The 25493-nt window shown below is 38.4% G+C and overlaps 1 protein-coding gene across 6 annotated transcripts in view; it reads left to right on the top strand.

Moving 5' to 3' along the window:
• The window catches only part of SLC41A2 (solute carrier family 41 member 2), a 126814-nt gene extending 102512 nt beyond the window's left edge, over positions 1–24302 (top strand). For all 6 annotated transcript variants that reach the window (XM_086712483.1, XM_086712484.1, XM_086712480.1 and 3 more), the window contains one exon: positions 20845–24302. In XM_086712483.1, the coding sequence (XP_086568609.1) occupies positions 20845–21030 (186 nt within the window). In that variant the 3' untranslated portion in view covers positions 21031–24302. The remainder of the gene's footprint in view (positions 1–20844) is intronic.
• The last annotated feature ends 1191 nt before the right edge of the window (positions 24303–25493 follow it).

The raw sequence follows: 25493 nt of genomic DNA on the forward strand, positions 1-25493 counted from the left end.
ATATTAAGTATAGATAAAGGCATATACAACTAAAAAAGAAAGTAAATGAAGTTTGATAACTAACTTGTGCCAGAATAAGAACTGAGGCAAAGGAAGAAACAATAGCTTGTGGCTTCTAATTCAAAAACTGTTCGGTGAGTGATCAGGATCATTCTTTTTCTCCTCGCCTCTGTTTCTACTCGCTACTGTTCTTAGATACCCTATTTACAAGAAGAATATGAACTAGTATTTATTAAGTGTCTATTAATTGCCAGATGACTTTTTTTTTTTTTTTTAAGTAGGCTTCACGTTCTGTTCAGAGCCCAATGTGGGGCTTGAACTCACAACTCTGAGATCAGGATCTGAGCTGAGATCAAGAGTCAGATGCTTAACCAAGTGAGCCACCCAGGTGCCCTAGCCAGACACCATTTTTTCTTAATGTTTATTTATTTATTTTAAGAGGGAGAGAGGGTGTGAGCACATGAGTAGGGGAGGGGCAGAGAGGGAGAATACCAAGCAGGCTCCACACTGTCAGCACGGAGCCCAACATGGGGCCCAGTCCCACGAACTATGAGATCATGACCTGAGCTGAAACCAAGAGCTGACTGCTCAACCGACTGGAGGCACCCAGGTGCCCCAGACAACACTTTTTATTGAAATTATTTCACATAATACTTTTAGCAGCCCTCTGAGATATGCAGTCTTCTCTACTTTCCAAGTGACAAATCTGAGAGACTGAAAGTTTAAAAAACTTATGCAGAGTCAGGGAGCCTGGGTGGCTCAGTTGGCTAAGCGTCCAACTTCGGTTCAGGTCATGATCTCACGGTCCATGGGTTCCAGCCCGACATAGTAGGGCTCTGTGCTGACAGCTCAGAGCCTGGAGCCTGTTTTGGATTCTGTGTCTCCCCCTCTCTCTGTTCCTCCCCTGCTCATGCTCTGTCTCCCTCTCTCTCAAAAATAAATAAACATTTAAAAAAATTATGCAGAGTGACAGAAGTAGTTAAGTAGTAGATAAAATTTGAATTTAGATCTGTGTTACTTCAAAGTCTTTGTTCTGTCTATTCTATCACAAAGTAAAAGGACCAAGAATTTAACCTGGTAATTTCATTATTTATTAGCAAAGGATGACAGAAAGAGGTCCTACACTCGAGGGCAGGGGTCAGCAAACTTTTTCTGAAAAAGGCTAGAGAGTCAACATTTTAGGACTTGGAGGCCATGCGGTCTCTGTCACAAGTACTCAACTCTGCTAGAACAGCACAACAGCAGCCACAGACAATATGTAAAGAAATGAGTGTGGCTGGTGTCCCAGCAAAACTTTGCCTATGGACACTGGAAATGAAATTTCCTAAAACGTTTATGTGTCACAAAATACTATTTTTTCTTTGGTTATTTTCAACCATTTAGAAATATCAACTTCTTAGCTTATGGGCCATACAGGTAGGTGCTGGGCCAGACAGGCTATAGTTTGCTGACCCCTGCTGTAGGCTGTTCCTAGAAGAAACCCCTATCAGAGTCCTTATATATTTTTAGAAATTTCCTTTCCTTTATAGACAGATTTAAAAAGTTCAACAGATACTTATCAAACCTCTCCCTATGTGCTGCACACTGCTACTTGTTTTAAAGAGATGAATTCTGGGGCGCCTGGGTGGCTCAGTCGGTTAAGCGTCCGACTTCGGCTCAGGTCACGATCTCACAGTTCGTGAGTTCGAGCCCCGCGTCAGGCTCTGTGCTGACAGCTCAGAGCCTGGAGCCTGTTTCAGATTCTGTGTCTCCCTCTCTCTGACCCTCCCCCGTTCATGCTCTGTCTCTCTCTGTCTCAAAAATAAATAAACGTTAAAAAAAAAAATGAATTCTCCAACAAAACAATTTGAAAGAAAATGACATTAAGGTCTAATTTATATGCAGTAAACCATACCTGTGTAAAGTGTAGTTTGATGAGTTTGCATACATAGTTTGCACAGTTTGTAGTTTGCTTAGTTTGTGTAGTTTGCATAGTTTGACGTATGCATGCATCCATGTAACAACCACCACAATCAACATATAGAACATTGCCTTCGCCCTCAAAAAGTTCCCCCATGCCCCTTTGCAGTCAGCGCCCCTCCATCCCTGGCTCTAGACAACCACTGATCTATCCTTTATCATTATAAATTGTATTTTCCTTTTCTGAGTTTTCATATAAATGAATATAAATTTATATTCTTTGACTCCTTCTTTTACTCCACATGTGTTTTGAAATTTATCCATATTGTTACATATGTTAGTAATTTGTTCCATTTTTGCTGCTTAGTATTCTACCATATGACTATACCCAACTGGTTTATCCATTCACCTGCTGATGAGCATTTGGTTTGTATCCAGTTTGGGTCTATTATGAATGAAGTTGCTATTAACATTTATGTATAAGTTTTGTGTAGACATATGTTTCTGTTTCCCTTGGGTAAATACCCAGGAGTAGAGTTGCTGGATCTTCTGGAAAAGGCATATTTAACTTTAGAAGAAACTGCCAGTCTTTTTTCCAAAGTGGTTATATACTGTTCTGCATTCCCATTAGGGTGAGAGTTCCCATTGTTCCACATCCTCACCATTACTTAGGATTGTCAGTCTTTATGCCTTTAGCCATTCCAGTGGGTATAAAAGTGGTAGCTCATGACCATCGTAATTTCCGTGTGCCTCTTGATTAACAGTATTGAGCATCTTTTCATGGGTTTACTGGCTGTTCATGTTTTCTTTTGTGAAGTCCAAATCTTATGTCCATTTTTTAAAACGGGTTGACTTATGGAGTTGTTAAGAGTTCTTTGTATATTCTGGGTATAAGTCCTTTGTCATATACATGTATTGAAAATATTTTCTCCCAGTCTGTACATTGCTTCTTCATTTTCTTAACCATATATTTTAACAGTGGGAATTTCAATTTTAATAAAGTTCAGTTTATCAGTTTTTTTCATTACTGTTAGTGCTTTTTTATTTTAGAAATTTTCTGGATTTTTTAGCTGTTATTTGGGGCTCTGATCCATTTTGAGTTAATTTTTATGAACTACAGATTAAGGTTCATATTTTTTCTTGTGAATACTTGGTTGTTTCAGCCCCATTTATTGAGAAAACTAGCCTTACCCTCCTTGAATGACTTTAGTGCCTTTATCAGAAATCAATTTACTAGGTATATGTGGGTCTCTTTCTAAATTTTATTCTGTTCCACTGATGTATATATCTATTCTTATGCAACTGTTTTCTTTTGAGCCTTCACATGGTGTTTTTTTTTTTTTTTAATTTTAGCCTCAAGAGAAATCATTTGCTTTTTTTTTTTTTTTTTTTTTGGCCATTCTTTTTAATTGCAAGCTCTCTTTATGTGGGTTTCAGTTCATTTATGGGAGTATCTGTATCTTTACAGCTACAGATATGCCAAATAACCAAAACTAATGTAGATGTTTTTTCTGTGATTCCTGCCAAATCAACATCCTTTTATTCTCTACTCTTAACAAAGAGTTCTCAGTGTGCTAGCATTTCAACAGCAGCAGTAATTATATTTATGAATTCTTATGTGATACTGTATCTCAAACCTTATGGAAGTCCAAGTGGATTATGTCTGGGCTTTCACACTTGTCACTTCTCATGGCTGCTTTTTTCTGAGATGTGAATTCGATTAACTACGCATGTTCCTTCTTTTTGTACATCCAACTCTGTTTCCTGCTTCTCTCCATATTCTGTCTCTAAGCATAACTTTAGACCCTTCTATATCAAGAAAAGATCTATTTTCAAATCTCTCAATTGTTTCTTTGCCCCTTTCTCCCATTAAAATGAGTTGTCTTCCTTTCAGTGTTTACCTTTCTAAGGTCAAAGAAGTTCAGAACTGTACTCCTGACACCTTTTATTTTACCTGCAATCAGAGTGGTTTCCAGGTAGTTCCGTGTTCTAGCACTATTTATTACTCAGTTTCTGTAGATTTCAAAGTTATCCTTTTAAATCTGTTTTCTGAGACAATATGTCACCTAGTAAAGTGAAAAAACAGATTTCTGTACTGAGCTTAGGCAAGGAGGGGGTTTTGGGTCATCATTTCATGGGGGATTTTTGTTTGTTTTAGTTTGAATTTTGTTTTGTATTGTCAAGCAACATGTATTCATGACGGTAAAATTGCCCCAATCCAAAGACCACCACCACAAATATTTCGGTGTGCTATTAAAAAAAAAAAACATTTTTTAAAGATTATTTCTCAAATTTGAGTAATACATATATTGGAAAGGCATACAATAAGTGGTTTTAAATGAATAAATATTCTTTTTTTTTTTTTTTCTCAGTTAAGTGTTTTGCTAGGCAACCCACAGAAAGGCCTCCTACTTGTAAGACAAGCAGGGCCATCTTTGGGCTAAGGGCAGAGGGTGAAGGAGGAGCCCCTAAGTGGCTCAGGGCCTGGTCTCTGCTGATTGCGTCTTTCCTTATTATTCTGTGGGTACTAACAGCATTCAAGTAATTTAGCTTGGTAGTTGGAAATCAATAAAGGTTCATTTTCTATAGCTATGTACATATGTTTTATTTCTATCCTTTTTCCTCTTATTAGAAACTAAGAAACATCTTATTTTGCCTGACTTTTTTTTTTTTCTTTTAATTTTCCAGGCTGTCATTTCCTAATGTTAAGTGACATTAGTTATCACTGGCTCTTTGCATGATTGGAACAGAATGACATGGTCAGATGAGGGAGTGATCAGTGGCAGGATTAACTGGGCCAGGGTTAATGAGCACCCAGCCAAAAATTATGCTTTTATTATATATTTTATTATATATGTTTTAATTATATATTAAATATTGACTAAACAGTGACCTGCACAAGCTATGAAGAATAATAATACAGTGAACACTAGGACCCTCAGCAGTCAGCTTAAGAAATAGAACACTACATGGGGTGCCTGGGTGGCTCAGTCGGTTGAGTGTCCGACTTCAGCTCGGGTCATGATCTCACGGTCTGTGAGTTCGAGCCCCGCGTCAGGCTCTGTGCCGACAGCTCGGAGCCTGGAGCCTGTTTCAGATTCTGTGTCTCCCTCTCTGATCCTCCCCTGTTCATGCTCTGTCTCTCTCTGTCTCAAAAAAATAAACGTTAAAAAAAAAAAAAAATAGAACACTACCAGAACCTTAGTATCTGTACCTTGTAAAGCTCCACGTTCTAAAAGTTACAAAATAAAGCTGATATTCCCTTAGTGAAAAATAAAAAATAAAAAAAATAAATAAAAGGTTCTTTTGGACAGAAGGTCTTAACCATTTTTGTGCCATGGACTCCTTGAGAATATTATGGGCTCCTTCTCAAAACAAGGTTTATTCTTTTCCCACCTTCGTCCACCTGCCACCTCCCAAGAATAGTTTAGACCAAAGAAAAGATGCTTTTATTTAAATATCAGAATTAGATTGAATTCCTGTTGACTGATAATCCTAAATTCTTCTGAGCAAACATTTGTATATTAGATTTTAATGAGTAGGGTTTCTAGTCTGGAGACTGGATTAGGGAAGCATATTTTTATAGGGGAAGTAAATTCAGCCTTTGTAAGTTAGGGGTTTGGAAGAACTGTACTAATTTGCTACTCCTGGCATTTATTTGTACCATATTTCTAAGCCTTTCTTCCCTGAAGAATCATCTTTCTTTACACAGTACACAAGGCTGTTACTGGCATTTGGGGCATTGAGGGGATGCTAGTACCCAGGAATGTTGATTCTAGCTCAAAGAAGGAGCTGGCCAAGAGAATCAATATCGTCCAAAGCAAACATATATTCTTGTATTTGGGATATTTATTTAAATTCCAAGCAATACATCTAGAACATGCAGAACAGGCTACAAAGTTGCCTTTTCAGAAGGTATATTTACCTAAAGAATGTATGCATATTTCATAAAAAACAAACAGACGATGTAAAAACACAGTCTACCCTTGGTTTGATTTCAGTGTGTTTTTGCAGTGAAAAGCATGCAGTTCTTAAATAATCACTTAGTTTTAAAATAAAACATGTTGCATTAAAAAGTATCTGATATTCATTGTGACTTTAATAATGCATTGTACACTGTTCAAGGAAACACTGATATCCTTTGTTAACTTGCAAAAAAATAATTTAATAAATTGAAACCTGCATGAACTTTAAGTCATCCCAATACCTTTAAAAAGAAATTGCATGGGAAGGGAATTTAAATCCTATTTAAAAGAGTAAGAATGTGTGGCAGGGCAGGAGAAGAAATGCAAAGGTGAGGCAAACAATCACTATGTAATTTAGGACAACAGATTTCTTACCTTTGTACTCCAGAGCTAGAACAGATGGTGAAGACATAAATTCATCTATTTTCAAGAAGCCTAAACTAAGGCTCAGGGAGAAAGATCATGTTAGTAAGTGTTAGAAACCAGTGTTTACACTTCCAGTCCAATAACCTTTTATTTTTATTATTTTTAAAATTTAAATTCAAGTTAGTTGGATTATACATAGTGTATAATAATTATTTCAGAAATAGAATTTAGTGATTCATCACTTACATGTAGCACCCAGTGCTCATCCCAACAAGTGCCCTCCTTAATGCCCATCACTCATTGAGCCCGTATCCCCCACCCAACACCCCACCAGCAACCCTCAGTTTGTTCTCTGTATTTAAGAATCTCTCGTGGTCTGTCTCCCTCTCTGTTTTTATCTTATTTTTGCTTCCCTTCCCCTATGTTCATCTGTTTGTTTCTTAAAGTCCACCTATGAGTGAAATCATATGTTTGTCTTTCTCTGACTGACTTATTTCACTTAGCGTAATACACTCTAGTTGCATCCATGTTGTTGCAAATGTCAAGAGTTCATTCTTTTTGATCACCGAGTATTATTCCATTGTATGTGTATACCACATCTTCTTTATCCATTTATCAGTCGATGGACATTTGGGCTCTTTCCATACTTTGGCTATTGTCAGTAGTGCTGCTATAAACATTGGGGTGCATGTGCCCCTTCGAATCAGACTTTTTGTATCCTTTGGATAAATACCTAGTAGTGCAATTGCTGGGTTGTAGAGTGGCTCAATTTTTAATTTTTTGAGGAACCTCCACATTTTTCCAGGGTGGGTGCACCAGTTTTCATTCCCACCAGAAATGCAAAAGGGTTTCTCTTTCTCCACATCCTCGCCAACATCTGTTGTTGCCTGAGTTGTTAATGTTAGCCATTCTGACAGGTGTGAGGTGGTATCTCATTATGGTTTGATTTGTATTTCCCTGATGATGAGTGATGTTGAGCATCTTCTCATGTGTCTGTTAGCAATCTGGATGTCTTCTTTGGAAAAGTGTCTATTCACGTCTTCTGCCCATTTCTTCACTGGATTGTTTTTTGGGAGTTGAGTTTGATAAGATCTTTATAGATTTTGGATACTAACCCTTTATCTGATATTTCATTTGAAAATATCTTTTCCCATTCCATCAGTTGCCTTTTAGTTTCACTGATTGTTTCCTTCACTGCGCGAAGCTTTTTATCTTGAGATGATGAGGTCCCAATAGTTCATTTTTGCTTTTGTTTCCCTTGCCTCTGGAGACATGTCAAGAAGTTGCTGCAGTCGAGGTCAAAGAGGTTGTTGCCTGTTCTCTCCTCTAGGATTTTGATGGTTTCCTGTCTTACATTTAGGTCTTTCATCCACTTTGAGTTTTTTTTTGTGTATGGTGTAGGAAAGTGGTCCAAGTTCATCCTTCTGCATGTTGCTGTCCAGTTATCCCAATACCATTTGCTGAAGAAACTGTCTTTTTTCTATTGGATATTCTGTCTGCTTTGTGAAAGATTAGTTGGCCATACGTTTGTGGGTCCATTTCTGGGTTCTCTATTCTGTTCCATTGATCTATGTGTCTGTTTTTGTGCCAGTACCATACTGTCTTGATGATTACCACTTCATAACATAGCTTGAAGCCTGGAATTGTGATGCTTTCAGCTTTGGTTTTCTTTTCCAACATTACTTTGGCTATTTGGGGTCTTTTCTGATTCCATACAAGTTTTGGAATTGTTTGCTCTAGCTCTGTGAAGAATGCTGGTATTATTTTGATAGGGACTGTATTGAATATGTAGATTGCTTTGGGCAGTGTCAACATTTTAACAATATTTGTTCTTCTAACCCATGAACATGGAATGTTTCTCCATTTTTGTGTGTCTTCAATTTCTTTCATAAGCTTTCTGTAGTTTTCAGTGTATAGATCTTTCACCTCTTTGGTTAAGTTTATTCTTCTGTATTTTATGGGTTTTGGTGCAATTGTAAAAGGGATCAATTCCTTGATTTCTCTTTCTGCTGCTTCATTATTGGTATATAGAAATGCAACTGGTTTCTGTACATTGATTTTATATCCTGCAACTTTGCTGAATTCCTGGATCAGTTCTAGCAGTTTTTTGGTGAATCTTTTGGGTTTTCCATATAGAGTATAATGTCATCTGTGAAGAGTGAAAGTTTGACTTTCTCCTTGCCAATTTGGATGCTTTTATTTCTTTGTGTTGTCTGATTGCTAAGGCTAGGGCTTCCAACACTATATTGAGTAACAGTGGTGAGAGTGGACTTCCCTGCCATGTTCCTGCCCTTAGGGGGGAAGCTCTCAGTTTTTCCCCATTGAGGATGACATTAGTTGTGGGTCTTTTATATATGGCCTTTATGATCTTGAGGCATGTTCTTTCTATCCCTACTTTCCTGAGGGTTTTTACCCAGAAAGGATGATGTATTTTGTCAAATGCTTTTTCTGCATCTATTGAGAGGATCATGTGGTTCTCATCCTTTCTTTTATTAATGTGATGTATCACATTGATTGATTTGCAGATATTAAACCAGCCCTGCATCCCAGGAATAAATCCTACCTGATCATAGTGAATAATTCTTTTAATGTATTGTTGGATCTGGTTGGCTAGTAATCTTGTTGAGAATTTTTGCATCTATTTTCCTTAGGGAAATTTCCTGTAGTTCTCCCTTTTAGTTGGGTCTTTGTCTGGTTTTGGAATCAAGGTAATGCTGGCTTCATAGAATGAGTTTGGCAGTTTTCCTTCCAGTTATATTTTTTGGAAGCGCTTCAAAAGAATAGATGTTAACTCTTCTTTAAATTTTTTTTAATGTTTTTATTTTAATTTTGAGGGGCAGGGGAGCGGCAGAGAGAGAGAGAGGGAGATACAGAATCCGAAGCAGGCTCCAGACTCTGAACTGTCAGCACAGAGCCTGGCACGGGGCTCGAACTCACAAACTGTGAGATCATGACCTGAGCTGAAGTCAGACGCTTAACCAACTGAGCCACCCAGGCACCCCTACTCTTCTTTAAATGTTTGTTATAATTCTCCTGGAAAACCATCTGGCTGTGGACTCTTGTCTGTTGGGAAATTTTTGATTAGTGATTCAGTTTCTTTATTGGTTACGGTCTGTTCAAATTTTCTATTTCTTCCTGTTTCAGTTTTGGTAGTTTATTTATTTTTTTATTTTTTATTTTTTTAATGTTTATTTTTTTCTGAGACAGAGACAGAGCATGAGTAGAGGAGGGGCAGAGAGAGAGGGAGACACAGAATCTGAAGCAGGCTCCAGGCTCTGAGCTGTTAGCACAGAGCCCGACGTGGGGCTCGAACTCACAAACCGTGAGATCATGACCTGAGCCGAAGTCAGTTGCTCAACCGACTGAGCCACCCAGGCGCCCCAAGTTTTGGTAGTTTATATGTTTCTAGGAATTTGTCTATTTCTTTCAGACGGCCCAATTTTTTGGCATATAACTGCTCATATTCTCCTGTTATTGTTTGTATTTCTGTGGTATTGGTTGAGATCTCTCCTCTTTCATTTGTGATTTTATCTATTTGCATCCTTTCCTTTTTCTTTTTGATCAATCTGGCTAAGGGTTTGTCAGTTTTGTTATTTCTTTCAAAGAACCAGCTCCTGGTTTCATTAATCTGTTCTACAGCTATGTATATATAAAATTGATTTCTGCTCTAATCTTTATTATTTACCTTCTTCTCTTCCTGGTTTTAGGCTTTATTTGCTGTTATTTTCCAGCTCTTTTAGGTATAAGGGTAGGTTGTATATTTGAGACCTTTCTTCCTTCTTTAGGAAGGCCTGGATTGCTATATACTTCCCTCTTATGACCACCTTTGCTGCATCCCAGAGGTTTTCGACTGTCGGGTTTTCATTTTCATTAGCTTCCGCATACTTCCTAATATCCTCTTTAATTTTTTGGTTAACCCATTCATTCTTTAGTGGGATGTTCTTTTTTTTTTTTTTTTTTTTTTAATGTTTATTTTTGAGACAGAGAGACAGAGCATGAACGGGGGAGGGGCAGAGAGAGAGGGAGACACAGAATCGGAAGCAGGCTCCAGGCTCTGAGCCATCAGCCCAGAGCCGGACGCGGGGCTCGAACTCATGGACCATGAGATCCTGACCTGAGCTGAAGTCGGACGCTTAACCAACTGAGCCACCCAGGCGCCCCTAGTGGGATGTTCTTTAATCTCCAAGTATTCATGGTCTTCCGAAATTTTTTCTTGTGGTTGAGTTCGAATTTCATAGCGTTGTGGTCTGAAAATAGGCAAAGTATGGTCTCTTTTTGTACTTGTTGAGGGCTGATTTGTGCCCCAGTATGTGATCTATTATGAAGAATGTTCCATGTGCAATCAAGAAGAATGTGTATTCTGCTGCTTTAGGATGAAATGTTCTGAATATATCTGTTAAGTCCATCTGGTCCAGTGTGTCATTCAAAGCCATTGTTTCCTTGCTGATTTTCTAGTTAGGCAGTCTGTCCATTGATGTAAGTGGGGTATTGAAGTCCCTTACTGTTATGGTATTATTGTCAATCAATATGTCAATATATGTCAATCAATTCTTTATGTTTGTGATTAATTGATTTATATATTTGGACGTTCCATGTTTGGAGCATAAATGTTTACAATTGTTAGATCTTCTTGGTGGATAGACCCCTTAATTATGATAGAATGCCCTTCTTCGTCTCTTGTTCCAGTATTTATTTTAAAATCGAGTTTGTCTGATATAAGTATGTCTACTCCAGCTTTCTTTTGACAACCATTAGCATGATAGATGGTTCTCCATCCTCTTACTTTTGATCTGTAGGTGGTCTCAGGTCTAAAATAAGTCTCTGGTATGAATTTAGTGCTATTGTGTTGCCTGTAGAGTTGGTGTTTCTGGTGATGTTCTCTGGTCCTTTCTAGTCTTTGTTGCTTTGATCTTTTTGTTTTGTCTTTTCTCCACTTAAAGAGTCCCCCTTAAAATTTCTTGCAGGGCTGGTTTAGTGGTCACAAACTCCTTTAGTTTTTGTTTGTCTGGGAAACTCTTTATCTCTCCTTCTTTTTTGAATGACAGCCTTGCTGGATAAAGAATTCTTGGCTCCATATTTTTCTGATTCAGCAGGTTGAATATATTCTGCCACTCCTTTCTGGCCTGTCAAGTTTCTGTGGATAGGTCTGCTGCAAAGCTGATCTGTCTTCCCTTAAAGGTTAAGGACTTTTTTCCCCCTTGCTGCTTCATAATTCTTTTCTTGCCTGTGTATTTTGTGAATTTGACTATGATATGCCTTGGTAATGGTCAGTTTTTGTTGAATCCATTGGGAGTTCTTTGTGCTTATTGGATTTAATGTCTGTGTCCTTCCCCAGATTGGGAATGTTTTCTGGTATAATTTGTTCCCCCCTTTCTATCTTCTGGAATTCCTATGACTTGGGTGTTATTCCTATTTAATGAGTCACTGAGTTCTCTAAGTTTTGTATCATGATCTTTTGCTTTTGTTTCCCTCTTTGTTCCGCTTCATTATTCTCCATAATTTTATCTTCTATATTGCTGATATACTGCTCTGTTTCATCCATCTGTGCCATAGTGGCATCCATTCGAGATTGCATCTCATTTATAGCATTTTTAATTTCAGCCTAACTAGATTTTATTTCTTTTATCTCCACAGAAAGCGATTCTCTGGTGTCTTCTGTGCTTTTTTTCAACCCCAGCTAGTATTCTTATACTGTGGTTCTAAATTCTAGTTCAGACATCTTACTTATTATCTGTGTTGATTAAGTCCCTGGCTGTCATTTCTTCCTGTTTTTTCTTTTGGGGTGAATTCCGTCATTTTGGGGGAAGAAAAATGTTAATAAAATAAAAAAATTAAAATTGAAAAATTAAAAACAAAACAAAAAATCAAATAAACAAAGCTAGATCCCAGGTGTGTTTTTGTCTCCTTGTTGAAAGAAACGGTAGAATATAGAAAAAAAAAAAAATGGAAAAAAGGTAAGAAAAAATTTAAAAATTAAAAAAATATGTAATAATAGATTTAAAAATTTAAAAACATAAAATAATTTTTTTTCTCTTTCTGTATCCAAGAAAGAGAAAGAAAAGAAAGAAAAAAGAAAGCAATGTAAGCAAAAACAAGCAAAGAAAACAAATAAATGACCCACCAAACAGAATGAAACCCAAATGAATTTTTATCCAGTTTCTCCTGGAACTGAAACTATGAAGCACTCTATAGTCCGTACACTAAGCAGGTGGAGTGACTTGTGCTGGTCTTCTGGGGGATGTCCTTGGAGGGCACAGTTGGGTGGGGTTTGGTGTAATGGCTCCATTCTCCACTAGATGGCGCTGCTTAGCTTCCTGGGGTGGATCCATGTGCATGCGAGTGTGCAGGGGAGGTGGAAATGGTTTCACCCAGCTCCCTAGTCTCTGGTGCAGAACTTTGAGCACTCACCAACCCATAATCAAACACCCCTCCTTGGTGCCTCAAAAAACTAAAAATAGAACTACCCTACGACCCAGCAATTACACTACTAGGCATTTATCCAAGGGATACAAGTGTGCTGTTTCGAAGGGACACATGCACCCCAATGTTTATGGCAGCACTATCAACAATAGCCAAAGTATGGAAAGAGTCCCAAATGTCCATCGATGGATGAATGAATAAAGAAGATGTGGTATATGTATACACTGGAGTATTACTTGGCAATCAAAAAGAATGAAATCTTGCCATTTGCAACTACATGGATGGAACTGGAGGGTATTATGCTAAGTGAAATTAGTCAGTCGGAGAAAGACAAAAATTATATGACTTCACTCATATGAGGACTTTAAAGTACAATACAGTGGGGCGCCTGGGTGGCGCAGTCGGTTAAGCGTCCGACTTCAGCCAGGTCACGATCTCGCGGTCCGTGAGTTCGAGCCCCACGTCGGGCTCTGGGCTGATGGCTCAGAGCCTGGAGCCTGTTTCTGATTCTGTGTCTCCCTCTCTCTCTGCCCCTCCCCTGTTCATGCTCTGTCTCTCTCTGTCCCAAAAATAAATAAACGTTGAAAAAAAAAATTTAAAGTACAATACAGATGAACGTAAGGGAAGGGAAACAAAAATAATATAAAAACAGGGAGGGGGACAAAACAAAAGAGACTCATAAATATGGAAAAGAAACTGAAGGTTACTGGAGGGGTTGCGGGAGGAGGGATGGGCTAAATGGGTAAGGGGCTTAAGGAATCTACTCCTGAAATCATTTTTGCACTGTATGCTAACTAATTTGGATGTAAATTTAAAAAAAATTAAAAATAAGATTAAAAATAACCCCACCCGTCCTTTGTCTCAGCCCTCTCTGTCTGCTTCCCACCTCTATCCTGTCTGTGCCCAAGCTGTCTACCTGCCAGGCAGCACCTCTCTGTAGAGTTTTATCTCAAATGAGGTTGTGTTTCAAAACCCCTGTGGCTGAGACCCACACCAACTCTCTCGGGGAGGGTCTTGCTGAGCAATGGCCCAGTGCCGGCTTGCCCTAGAAAACGTTTGTGTGGTCACTCAGTGACAGAGGTTCAGAGATTATGGCAAATCGCAACACACAGTCAGTGCCAGGTTTGGCCACTCTCTAGCATCTTCGTCCCAATACCAGCAAATGTGGCTGCTCTCTGGGGTCCGCTGAGACTTTTGCCAGCAGGGAGGCCGAATGGCCTCTACCAAATGCTCTTCAAGCAGGGGAACCACTTTCTCCCCGTGTGGCACACAGACCCTTCAGACCTGCTGCCTGCTCTTGGGGATTTCTTGCCCTGTTTCCTCACCAGAGCACCACCAGGCACTGAGCTCTGAAACTTCAGACTCTGCACTCTAGTGTTTATAGAATTCTGGTGGTATTGAAACCCTCTCCTTTCGCCCCATCAGTACTTACTGTGTACAGACATTTGCTTAACCCTTAACACATATTAGTTAATTTCTGCAATGTACCAATGAGATAGTTAATGGATATCTCATTGAAAAGATGAGGAAACTAACATTTGAGGGTTTTATTCACTCGTTGACAGTAACACATTCAGTGGTAGAGCCCCTTCAGCAACACCCATTTGTTTCAGGCTTATCATGTAAAAGTGTTTTGCTAGAAACCAAGACGTCAATTAGAAAGATGGCATGGTTTTCCCCTTCCAGAGATTCACATGTGAGATCCCTGGAACCTAACATGTGAAAAATACATGTTAGATCAGTAGCTTTCAAATGTTTTCGACCACAACACTCAGTAAGAAATATGTTTATACTGAAACTAATGCATATATATTTCTATATTTTATTTATATTTAAATATATGTAATTTTGTAGCTGAAACAAAAGTTTTATGAAATGTCCTTAGTAGCATGCTAATACTTTCTACTCTAACCCGTTGTTTTCTATTTTATTCTATTTCATTACATTAAATTGATTTCATAATTCACTCATGGGTTACATATTGGAAAAGGATATGTTCTATATACAATTATGCTTTAAAAAGTTCTTTTAAGTGTGTGTGTGTGTGTGTGTGTGTGTGTGTGTGTGTGTGTGTATAAAACTAGTTCCTACTAGTCCTCCAGAGCAACTTTACGTACTACTTCTGTTATTTCTATGTTGGATTGCTAATTTTGCTTTCTTAATTTAAGAAATTATCTATGGACTTTTAGTTATGGTAGATGAGGATATAGCCATCTTGCTCAATGCCTTATTTCCCCAACTTTCATCCTCCTAATATAGGAAGGCTCAAATTTATTTAACGAATAGTATTGTTTATATTCTATGACCATAAATATCATTTATCACAGAGCCAAGTCATGCAGTATAATGATATTTTCTTTCTTTTCCTTTTATATTTTCTTCCTCTTAACCTCTCTTTGATTTTTTCCAGAGATAATTGCCCTATTTTTTCACTGGCATAGTTTCCTATAGACCTATCCTTAATTTTTTCCTAAGTGCTCCATCACAGTGGTCGCATACCTAGACTTAGTTTTTTGCCCCCAAACTCTATTATGTCAGATAATTTGCCATTTGCCTTGATCACAGAGACCTCCTTTCCAGACTCTCCATCCTCCTTCTGTGTCTGGACTCTGGCTCCCCAGCCCACTGCATGGCTCTCATCCCAGAGCTTTCTTCCCTCCTTGCTCTTTTCGGTTCACTCTTCTATTTCCCGATCCCCGTTCTTTCTCTTTCTTGGTTCTCCCCTCATTCTGCATCAACAGATTTTCAGGAAAGTTCCCAAGAAAGAGAACATGGGAGAAAACTTCCTGAGCGCATGCATGTCTTAAAATGCTTCCGTTTACCCTCCACACTTAGTAGATAAATTGACCGGGTATAGGATTCTAGTTTGGAAATGCCTTTCTCTCAGAATGTCGAAGGCGTTTGCTTCCTCGTCTCCCAGTATTGCTATTGGAAAAGTCAGGTTCTTGTTCCTTCATGTATGACCTGTTGTTTTTTTAAATCATAGTCAGTGTTTGTCATGCTCTTTCTATGTATCGGGCGCTGTTCTAAGTATTCTGCCCAATTTCATCTTCACATCATTGTCTCGCTGAGATAGGCATCATTTCCTCTATCTTACAGGGAGGAGACAGCGGCACGGCAAACTTAGGTAGCTTGGCAGTGGAGAAGGCTGCTGACTGGGCGCTCTACCAGCAGAGGATGGAGGGGTGGGGGCGCTTAACTGGGAGCCCTCCAAATGTGAACATCTAATGTCCTCTCTGGGGGGTATACTCCCACCTGCCACTGTTCTTGGAACAAAACCAGGGGCTAAAGGAATCCCATTGTTAACTACCAATTAATCCTCATTCTCAACCAGTGCTTGATGCTTCCTCGCGTTTTTGTGTCCTGAGACTTTCCCATTCAGTTTCTCCACAAAACGTCCCCTTATTTCCCAGCTGGAGAGAACAGTTGCAAGAATGATCAAAGAATCAGCCAGTTTCTCACTCCACACACAGACACTTAAAGACCCCTTTGGTGTTAGCCTCAGAGCCATTTGGTACTAACAAGTCCAAACCTTTTGTGGCCTCTTCAGGGCGCACTTGACTTTCTCTCTCAGGCATTCTAAGATGTAGTTTGGATCGCCCTGGTCAGTGAGTTACCACTGCCCCAGCAGCTCACTTTTTTTTTTTTTTTAATTATAAAATATAAATGAACAGGAACTATAGGAAATAGGAAATAAGATGATCTTGTATTTAGCACCAGCTTTATCAACTCTTAACAAATTATTTAAACAACTACTTCAAAATAACCAAAAATACATCATGTACAGGGCTGGTGCCTCCTGTACCCGGTCTCATTTGATTCCCCTCCCGAGCAGTTAGCAAAATTGGTATGTGTCACTACCAAGCATGTTTCTGTACTCTTGCTGTGGAATGAATCTATAAATAACATATTGTATTTTTTGTCGTGTTTATAAGCCTCATTGGAATCTTTACGTAGTCTCCTACTGCCTTTTCATTCAATCCTTAGGCTTTTGAGACATGCTCCTATCGAGTCGCGTAGCTCTTTTTCATTCATTTTAGCTTCTCTGCAGTGTGTTCAGTCATGTGACCTCGGAGTCCATTTAGTCATCCCTCTGCCTGGAGACTTTCTAGGTTATTTCCAACTTTGGACTTTTATGACAACGGTGCAACAAGCATGCACGTAGGAGTTTCCCGGCGGCGCTCTTGCAAACACACCAAGATATTGGTCTTCTCAGTCCTTGAGGTAGCCACGTGGGACTGGGGCTCAGTGGAGCCCCCGGGGCAGTCTCCTTCAGCAATGAACAATTTTACCCTTTTACCTATGCTGCAGAAGAAACGGAGGGGAAAAATCATGTTTCCATGTGGAATTACCGAATTGAGGAAACGCACACATGTTGCCGAGTTGGTCCCCAAAGCAGTGCGCCAATTTATACTCCTGTTGGCAGTGCAGAGTTCTTTTGACCAAAAACGGTGAGCTGCACTGACGGGTGATAATTTGGGCCTTAGCGTTAGACTATAATATGGGTTTGAGCCTGTCTCCGCCCGTGAGCTGTGTGATCTCGGGCAGGCTTCCTACACTTCACATATGCCTTAGTATCCTCTTGTGTCAAAAAGGGATAGTAATAGTCCATAGCATATAATAGAGGTATTTTGAGAATTAAATCCGTTCACATGAACCTCTTTGAACATTGCATGTACCCATTACAGCTGTTTCACAAAACAAAATTGCTATTACTGTTGCTTAAAGATTGATTTTTGCCAGTCAGTTGGGTATGAAATGGAGTTTAATGCGGTTTAATTTGCATTCGCGTATTATTAGTGAGGTTGAGCATCTTTTCATGTTTATTAACACTTTAGATTTCCTTTTCTATTCTATTGGGTTGTTTCTTTTTCTTATGAACTGTAGGAGTTCTCTGTATATTCTCTTTAAATATTCTGAATACTAATTCTTTGCCAGTTATAAACAGTGCAGAGATTTTTTTTTCCCCCAAGCCTGGAGCGTGATTTTTAACTTTATTTGTGGTATTTATTGAACCACAAAAATCTTTAATTAATTAATTAATTTTTATAAATCTTTAATTTAAAATTGTTTATAAACTAAAATATTTTATGCATTTTTACGCATTTTACTTATGAGATCATTGCCTACATCAAGGTCACAAGACATTCTCTTACAGAACTTCTCAGGTATTGCTTTTTGTACTTGAGTCTTAGCTAGAATTTATTTTAGTGTATGAGGTAAGGATGCTATTTTATTTCTTTCTGTATGAATAAGTATTTGTCTCCTGAGTAGAGGTCAGCACACATTTTTCTGTAAAAGGCCAGAGAGTAAATGTCTTGGGTTCTGTGGACCATATGGTCTCTGTCACAGCTACATAGTTCTGTCATTGTAGTGTAACCTGTAAAACAGGTTATTTAACCTCTCCGACCTGATTGCTCCAAATGAACATCAAGGGTAATAATAGTGCCTGTTTCATGAGAATCTTGTGAGGATTGAATAATAGACTAAATAGAAAGTAAGTAAATAAATGGGTGGGGTTGTGTTGCAATAAAATTTTATTTATAAAAACAGTTGGCAGGTTGAATTTAGTCCATGGACTCTAGTTTGCCCACTCCTGTTCTAGACAAATCTAATCTGTTCAGTGCAGATGTGCAACAAGGAATTAGTAAATTGTGTATATATCACATATGTATGATGTTATATATTGAATAAATTTATGTATATAACTATATATTAAATATCTCCTATATGAATATATAATATGATGCATATATGATAAAAGAGATTTATTTATTTACATTTCTTGCCAGTCTCATGGAAATCAGCTACCTTTTCCTCTTTAAAACTGTTGTTTCCTCTTGTACACATTACTCATTCATCAGCACATTCCTTTATTGAACTTCCATATAGTCCAGTATTATACAGCTTACTACCTAACTTATTCTATTTATAGACAACCCCAATTGTTTTCTTGAAAAAAGTTCTGTCTTTTGGTACCTTTTATCCTTTAGCCTAAAACTACCCTCTGAAGCTGTGTATTAAAATCTAGCATCTCCTGATACTATAACCTTCTTACGTTCACATCTGCCACCCTCCCTGCCTGGGACAGACTGTTGTATGACATTGTCTCACACTGATTCCCCAGCATTCAGTTGGATACCAAGTATCTGCTTTGTGAGCTACTCACTTTGCTAGACCCTGAATCTAGCAAACTTGGGGTGACCTATTTCTATAGAAATACGGCATCCGGAACAGAATGCACTGCCCAGATGTGGCCTGGCCCATTCAGGGTCCAGTGGATGACTCTTTCTCGCTCTATGCATTATGCTTTTATTGATGTACCCTGAGATCATGCTTTCTTACCTTTCTCTTCATGCCCCCAGACCAAGGCTCTTATTACTTACTTCAAAGTCAGTGTGGCAGATATTAGGCCCTTTTGGGTTTTCTTCAAATGGGAAAATTTGGGGCACCTGGGTGGCTCAGTTGGTTAAGCATCCAACTTCAGCTCAGGTCATGATCTCGTGGTTCGTGGGTTCGAGTCTCATGTCGGGCTCTGTGCTGACAGTTCAGAGCCTGGAGCCTGCTTCGGATTCTGTGTCTCCTCTCTCTCTGCCCCTCCCTCGCTTGCTCTCTGTCTCTGTCTTTCAAAAAATGAATAACCATTAAAAATTTTTTCTTAAAAATGAGAAAATTTAAACTCAGCATGGTAAGAAGCTTGCCCACAGTCATACAGCTGATAAATGGAAATCAAATCCGCATCTTATCATTTTCAAGTCCAGAATTATTTCTAATATTCCATGCTTCCTCCACACGCAAAACAGATTGTTCTGATGGAACTTTCTGTGATTCTAAAACAGTCTTTGCCAGGGAAACACTAAAGAACAAATAACTTCATACAAAATAAAATGGGTTAAAACACAGCCTCCCTCTCTGACAGATGTCCAAAGATATTTAAAGTTCACTCCTTTGGAATGGTTACACATCTGTCTCTCTGTATAGACGAGCCAGTCTCCTCTGAAGGTGTCAGAGCTAAACCTCAGCACACACAAGTGTAGAACCCAAGGCAGCTCGCCCAAAGTGAGCCTCCATATCTACGTGTCAGTAAAAGGTAACAGACCCTTGGCGTAGACTCTGGGCCAAGGATGCGCTTCCTCCTGCACATAGAAATAGGAATGAGATGGCCACAAATGGTCCTAGCAATGACACCATTAAAATCTACTAGTAGCAGACATCTGATGAAAGCTTATTGTGTGCCAAGGACCGAACTATTCAGTCTATTTAATCCTCACAGCGTTCTCGTGAAGGTAGGTGCCATTATTATCTCTAACGTTCACTTGCGAGAAATAGAGAGGTTCAGCTACTTGCCTTCATTTGGCTAGTAGGTGACAGAGAAGTGCTCGTAGCCACTAAACTCTACTTGACGAGTTGTCCACAACCAGGGAACACTGACCTCTCTAGTCCCAAATCCCTTCATACTAAAGGAATTTGAAAATTAGACAATCCTTCTACTCTAAATATTCAAAGAGAAGAATATCTGGTCCCAAAATTCAAAGCATTACAAACGTCTTCATATTCCTGATATCCTAGAAAGTGCTTACATATATCACCTTCGCATTTGAATAACCCTTTAATATATTTTGACTCTCTGTCTAGATCTATAATACATCCATGTAGATGAGTCATTCCTCACTACACCTCCCTTCTAGTTACTGTCCTTACCATTGGCTGAAATTTCCCTTGAGAAGCCACCCATGGCCTTATAATTAGTGAGTGCGTGGTCAGTTCCCCATCTTTATTTCATTTGATATACCTTCAATAGGAGAAATGTTATTCCTTATTTTAGTTTTTATTTCCTTCTTTATATGTGTTCTCAGGTGTATCATATGGAAAGAAGTTGAAACATTACAGTGATTTGGCAACTGTATAATAGTATTCAATATAAGGATTATTGGGATTTGGGGAAGCTTGAAGAAAATGAGAAGGTATATGAAAAGTTGAAGAAAAATGTTATTAATAACAGATACACACGCTATTTTTTCTTGTGAAAAGATGTTCTTGTCAGTTAAAGATTTCTTCTCTTCAGGCATGGTTCTTGACTTGACGCATGCTCTTCCTTTCAGAAAGCAGTGGTGTAGGATTATGGCCCGGTGGGCGTTATGTCTACTGGGGTACTAATATCCAGGCAATAGAAGTAATCTCTGGTGTTTTCTAGGTGTTTACCTTGCTGTGGATTGCCGACTGGATGGTCCATCACTTCTGGAGGAAAGGAAAGGACCCGGATAGTTTCTCCATCCCCTATCTGACGGCATTGGGTGATCTGCTTGGAACAGCTTTGTTAGCCTTAAGTTTTCATTTTCTTTGGCTTATTGGCGATCGAGATGGAGATGTTGGAGACTAATAAGTCCTCAAACTGTTCTCAAGTTCTACGGAGGAAAACACAAGACAACCACTTATGACTCTTTTTCAAAAATCTTAAATCAGTAGTTTGACTTCTACCAGGGTAATCTTCAGTTGGCCCTGATTCAATTAAATGGCCTTAACATTTTTTTAAGGAATTTGTGTTAAAACCAGAATCAACAGTATTTGTGCTGCTTTTCATAGAATAAATGATAATTTGACATAGATGTAGACACAAGCTCAAGCTCTGAAATTAACAAAATAGGAAAGTATATAGGATGTTTACAATGAAGAAGTTAAAAAACGCTGATGTAGCGGAAATATGTGTTATTGTTTAACTTACAATGCCAGGTTCAAGGAAACAGAGCTCTACTTTAGCCTTTCTTGTCTCACAGATGTGTTGGACTGCAAATCCTACTACAAAATGAAAGAGACCCAACCCAGCCTTTAATAGTTTTAACTATGCCCACCTCTCTGCTAGCTGAGAATAAATGATCAGTTACTAGCTCCCAACCTGACCTAAATATGTTCTGCTGAGCATAAGATAAACTCGCTTTTCCCTGTGCCAATGCTAATTTCAGCTCTGTAAAGTCTTCACAGGCTACTGTTTAAACACAGAATGACCTTGACGGATCTTTAAAGAAAGCAATGGGTCATTTTTGATCATTGATTTGTTAAAAGAATTTTGATCTTTTTAAGAAAACTTAATAGTCAATAAGAGAAAACGAGCTGCATTTATAGGGACGAGATGGTGTGAGAAATCCTGTGGGGGGGGGGGGGAGGGGAGAGACAGAAGACAGACAGAGAAATGTTTGATGGAGTACTGAATCTTGGATTGTTGATAGCAAAGATCATAGTACTATTGGAATATTAGCATTATGTAGTTCTTTTTTTTTAATGTTTATTTATTTTTGAGATAATGCGAGAGACAGAGTACAGGCAGCGGAGGGGCAGACAGAGGGAGACACAGAATCCGAAGCAGGCTCCAGGCTCCGAGCTGTCAGCCCAGAGTCCGACGCGGGGCTCAAACTCACGAACCGTGAGATCATGACCTGAGCCGAAGTCAGATGCTTAACCGACTGAGCCACTCAGGTGCCCTAGCATTATGTACTTCTTTAACACATTTTATCGATATGCTTTTGTCATTTGATCCAAAAATTTTGCTACTGCCCAGAATTTACTATTTATTACCTATGTTAAAATGAATAGTTTTTTTCTTATTAAAAAAAAAAAAACCTACAATTTAATATAACCTTGATATTATGAGACTTAGAATGAGCAAGTGATTCACTTGCTCTTCCAAAGAAGTCTATTGGAACTTTTAGGCTTACCATTTTAAAAGAGAAGTTGGTGGGTTACTTCAATTATTGGTCATGCCTGTACATATCATCTCTTTGCACAAGCTTATTTCTACATGGGAACTCTATCATATACACTGCTATGTTTCCTATATATTTTTCTAAAACCTGATCTATATTCCAAAACTTTACCAACTCTTTAGTTATTCAATAGGTAAGTGTTTTTATATCACATATAGTTCATTAAAAAAATTCAGTGGAATCTCTCCAGCCCATCAGATATCTAATAATTTAACTGATAAGGGGGGAAATGTACATTAATTTTGATCATTGTGGTTTAAATTGTGAGTTAGTGTTAATATTATATAAATAGTACATTGTTCATAAACGTTGGGGTAAGTATTCCTATTAAACTCTTTAAGGGGACTGTGGTGTAGAGTTATATATTTTTGCTTATTTTAAAACTTTAATTATTCCACTCTTCTGCCTTATAATGAATCTTCCAAGGCAGAGAACTGAACTAATTATAGAATTTCTCCTTTGGAGAGTTATAATGTCAAACAGTGAACATTCTTTTAAAAGAAAGAATGATTAAGTCAATGAATATTTAGCTGCAAAGATTTTTTTATTTAAAAAATCCATAAATAATTTCTTTGATTTTATTGTAAAGCTTTTGTAAATTACTTATTTACATCTGGACTGTATGATTCATAAGCATTTGTATTTCCTGATAGATTTCTATTTTGATTTGTAACATGAAAAAGTGCCCAGCAAACCATACTTTTAAGGCATTTACCATCATCTTTAGTGCATTATTCTGAAGCGCATTCGAATACACTATGTTAGACAGTACTCACAACAGTACCTGTGAAATAGGTCAGGTGGATACTTTTATCTGTGTTTTGCAGCAGAAGAAACCGAAGTGCAGAGAAGTTACACTTCTAAAGTTGCCTGGGTGCAGGGTGCCCGAATCATGACTAAAATCTGGGTCTCTGGCCCCCTGAGCCAGTACTCTTTCTATGACCCCTGGGTGTATCAAGAGTACCTAACTAATTAACTGACTGGAAATAGTCTGAAGCATCAGGATTTTCTAAAATAGGATAGAGTGTTGCTACATCTTTCAGGTTTCAGACAGGGAAACCTCCATTTACTAGATCGTAATGGTAAGGATAGCCCACTCTAAATTATTCATGCTCCTAAGACCAAGGAAAACACCAATAAACGAAGACTTCAGAATAAAGAACAATGCCTTATTTCATTGAACATTTAGTTGCCACCCCCTTCCCAGATTTAACCATTTTCCATAGATGCTAATAAATAACCAGCATGACTGATTGGAGTTCTGTCTCCTTTCTCTTTAGCTATCCAATCTTGGTTACAGCAACAAAATGTCTAAAAAGGCATGTCAAAGGGGACAAAGACATGGAAAAATCAGTTACCAATTAGATCACTTAATTTATAAGATGGATGTAGATTCCTTTAAAAAAATTTTTTACTGGTTTTCTATAAGCCTTTACATGAGTATGCAACCAATAAGCTGACTTACTTACCCACAAAGTAATTTATTTCCAGTCTTATATTATGTAAATTGACAGTATTTATTTTTATACAACATAAAAGCTTCTGCTCTCCAAACTTCTTCCTTTCACTAATTTATCACACACTTTATTTATACAGAAATCATCTTTTTTAAGACATGTTTTTATTCTTGCTCACTATTTTTTTTCTTTAAAAAATAAAGTTTAGAACCTGATAAAATGGAAACTTGTGATAATGTATCCTCTGGGAGACATCAAGAGTTTCACATCATAGCTATCAGTGACGTAGCCAAAAGAAGTACATTTTCAAACTCTTTCAGTAACTGGGCTTCCTTGCCTTATAAAGTATGTATGGTCTAGTATACCCATTTATAATGGGCATCTGCCATCTTTGAATTGTTGTAAACTCAAATAAGAATAAAATTTAAGAAATATTACCCAGTCTTGTTGTACTTCTTGATAACCTAGATGGACATCAAGCCTGTGTGGAACTCACCCAGAAGAGACTAGGGTGATGTACGTATATTTGTTGTATTTGTGAGTATAATACATTAGGCTCTGACCGTACCTAGACCTCCAAACCATTGCTTTACCACCTTTTCACTATAGAATACTCTTCTCATTTTTCAGCTTAGATCCCTGGGTCCGTCAATCCATACATCCTCAACTGCCTCCTTCAGACACCCGGGGCAGCCCTGGTTAAATACAGCTCACTGCCTCCGCTTTGCCTGCACTTGAGCAGTTCGATATGGTTCGTGAAAAACACACGACGGCTCGGACAGATCTTTACATTTATAACCTCAGACGTCGAGTTAACTCCCACTGCCCAGCAGCCTACTGTATTTCTCTAATTACTTCACTCTCTGCAGATCAGGCTTTTGTCTCCAACACTGAAAGTAGACCTGTCAAGGTCACCAACAGTCTCCATGCTGCCAAATCCAGCTATCAGTTGTCAGCAAGAATTCTTACCTTATTCAGTCCCTACAAGTATTTGACAGTCTCCTTCCTCCTTGAAATGCTTTCCTCACTTAGCTTCCCAGAAAAAACTCTGCCTCTTTCTTTCCTATGTCACCGAAAGCCTTTTCTGTGTCTTGCTGGTTGGTCCTCCTCAATCTCTACATTCTGGAATGCCCTACAGCTCAGTTTTGATGACCTCTTCTATCTACCCTTTCTAGGGGACCGCACTCATCTCATTGTTTCAAATGCCATCTGTACCGATTATTCTCAAATATATTCCTCCAGCCCAGGCCTCTCACCTGAGTTCCGGACCTGTATTTTTACACACCTGCTGGACAACGCCACTCAAACAACTACGAGGTATCTCAGACATTGGAACACCACCATCAACCACTTAGCCTGCCTGACCCAAAGAGACCACTATATCAACAACTACAGAATAGGGCTCATCTCCTTAATATATAAAGAAATCTAGAAACCAGAAAGGAGGAGACCAACTACCCAATAGTTTTGGGTATTTACTCTCTGACCCTTTCTACACAAAAAAGGTGACCTACCCTGTTTTAGAGTGAATTCCTCAAATTTTCTTTCTTTTTTTTTTTTTTCCTTAATTTTTTTGTTTATTTTTTTTTTTAATTTTTTTTTTCAACGTTTATTTATTTTTGGGACAG

This window comes from Puma concolor, chromosome B4 (assembly GCF_028749965.1).
Source record: "Puma concolor isolate L17-30 chromosome B4, mPumCon1.1.hap2, whole genome shotgun sequence".
In the NCBI taxonomy this organism is placed as follows: domain Eukaryota; kingdom Metazoa; phylum Chordata; class Mammalia; order Carnivora; family Felidae; genus Puma; species Puma concolor.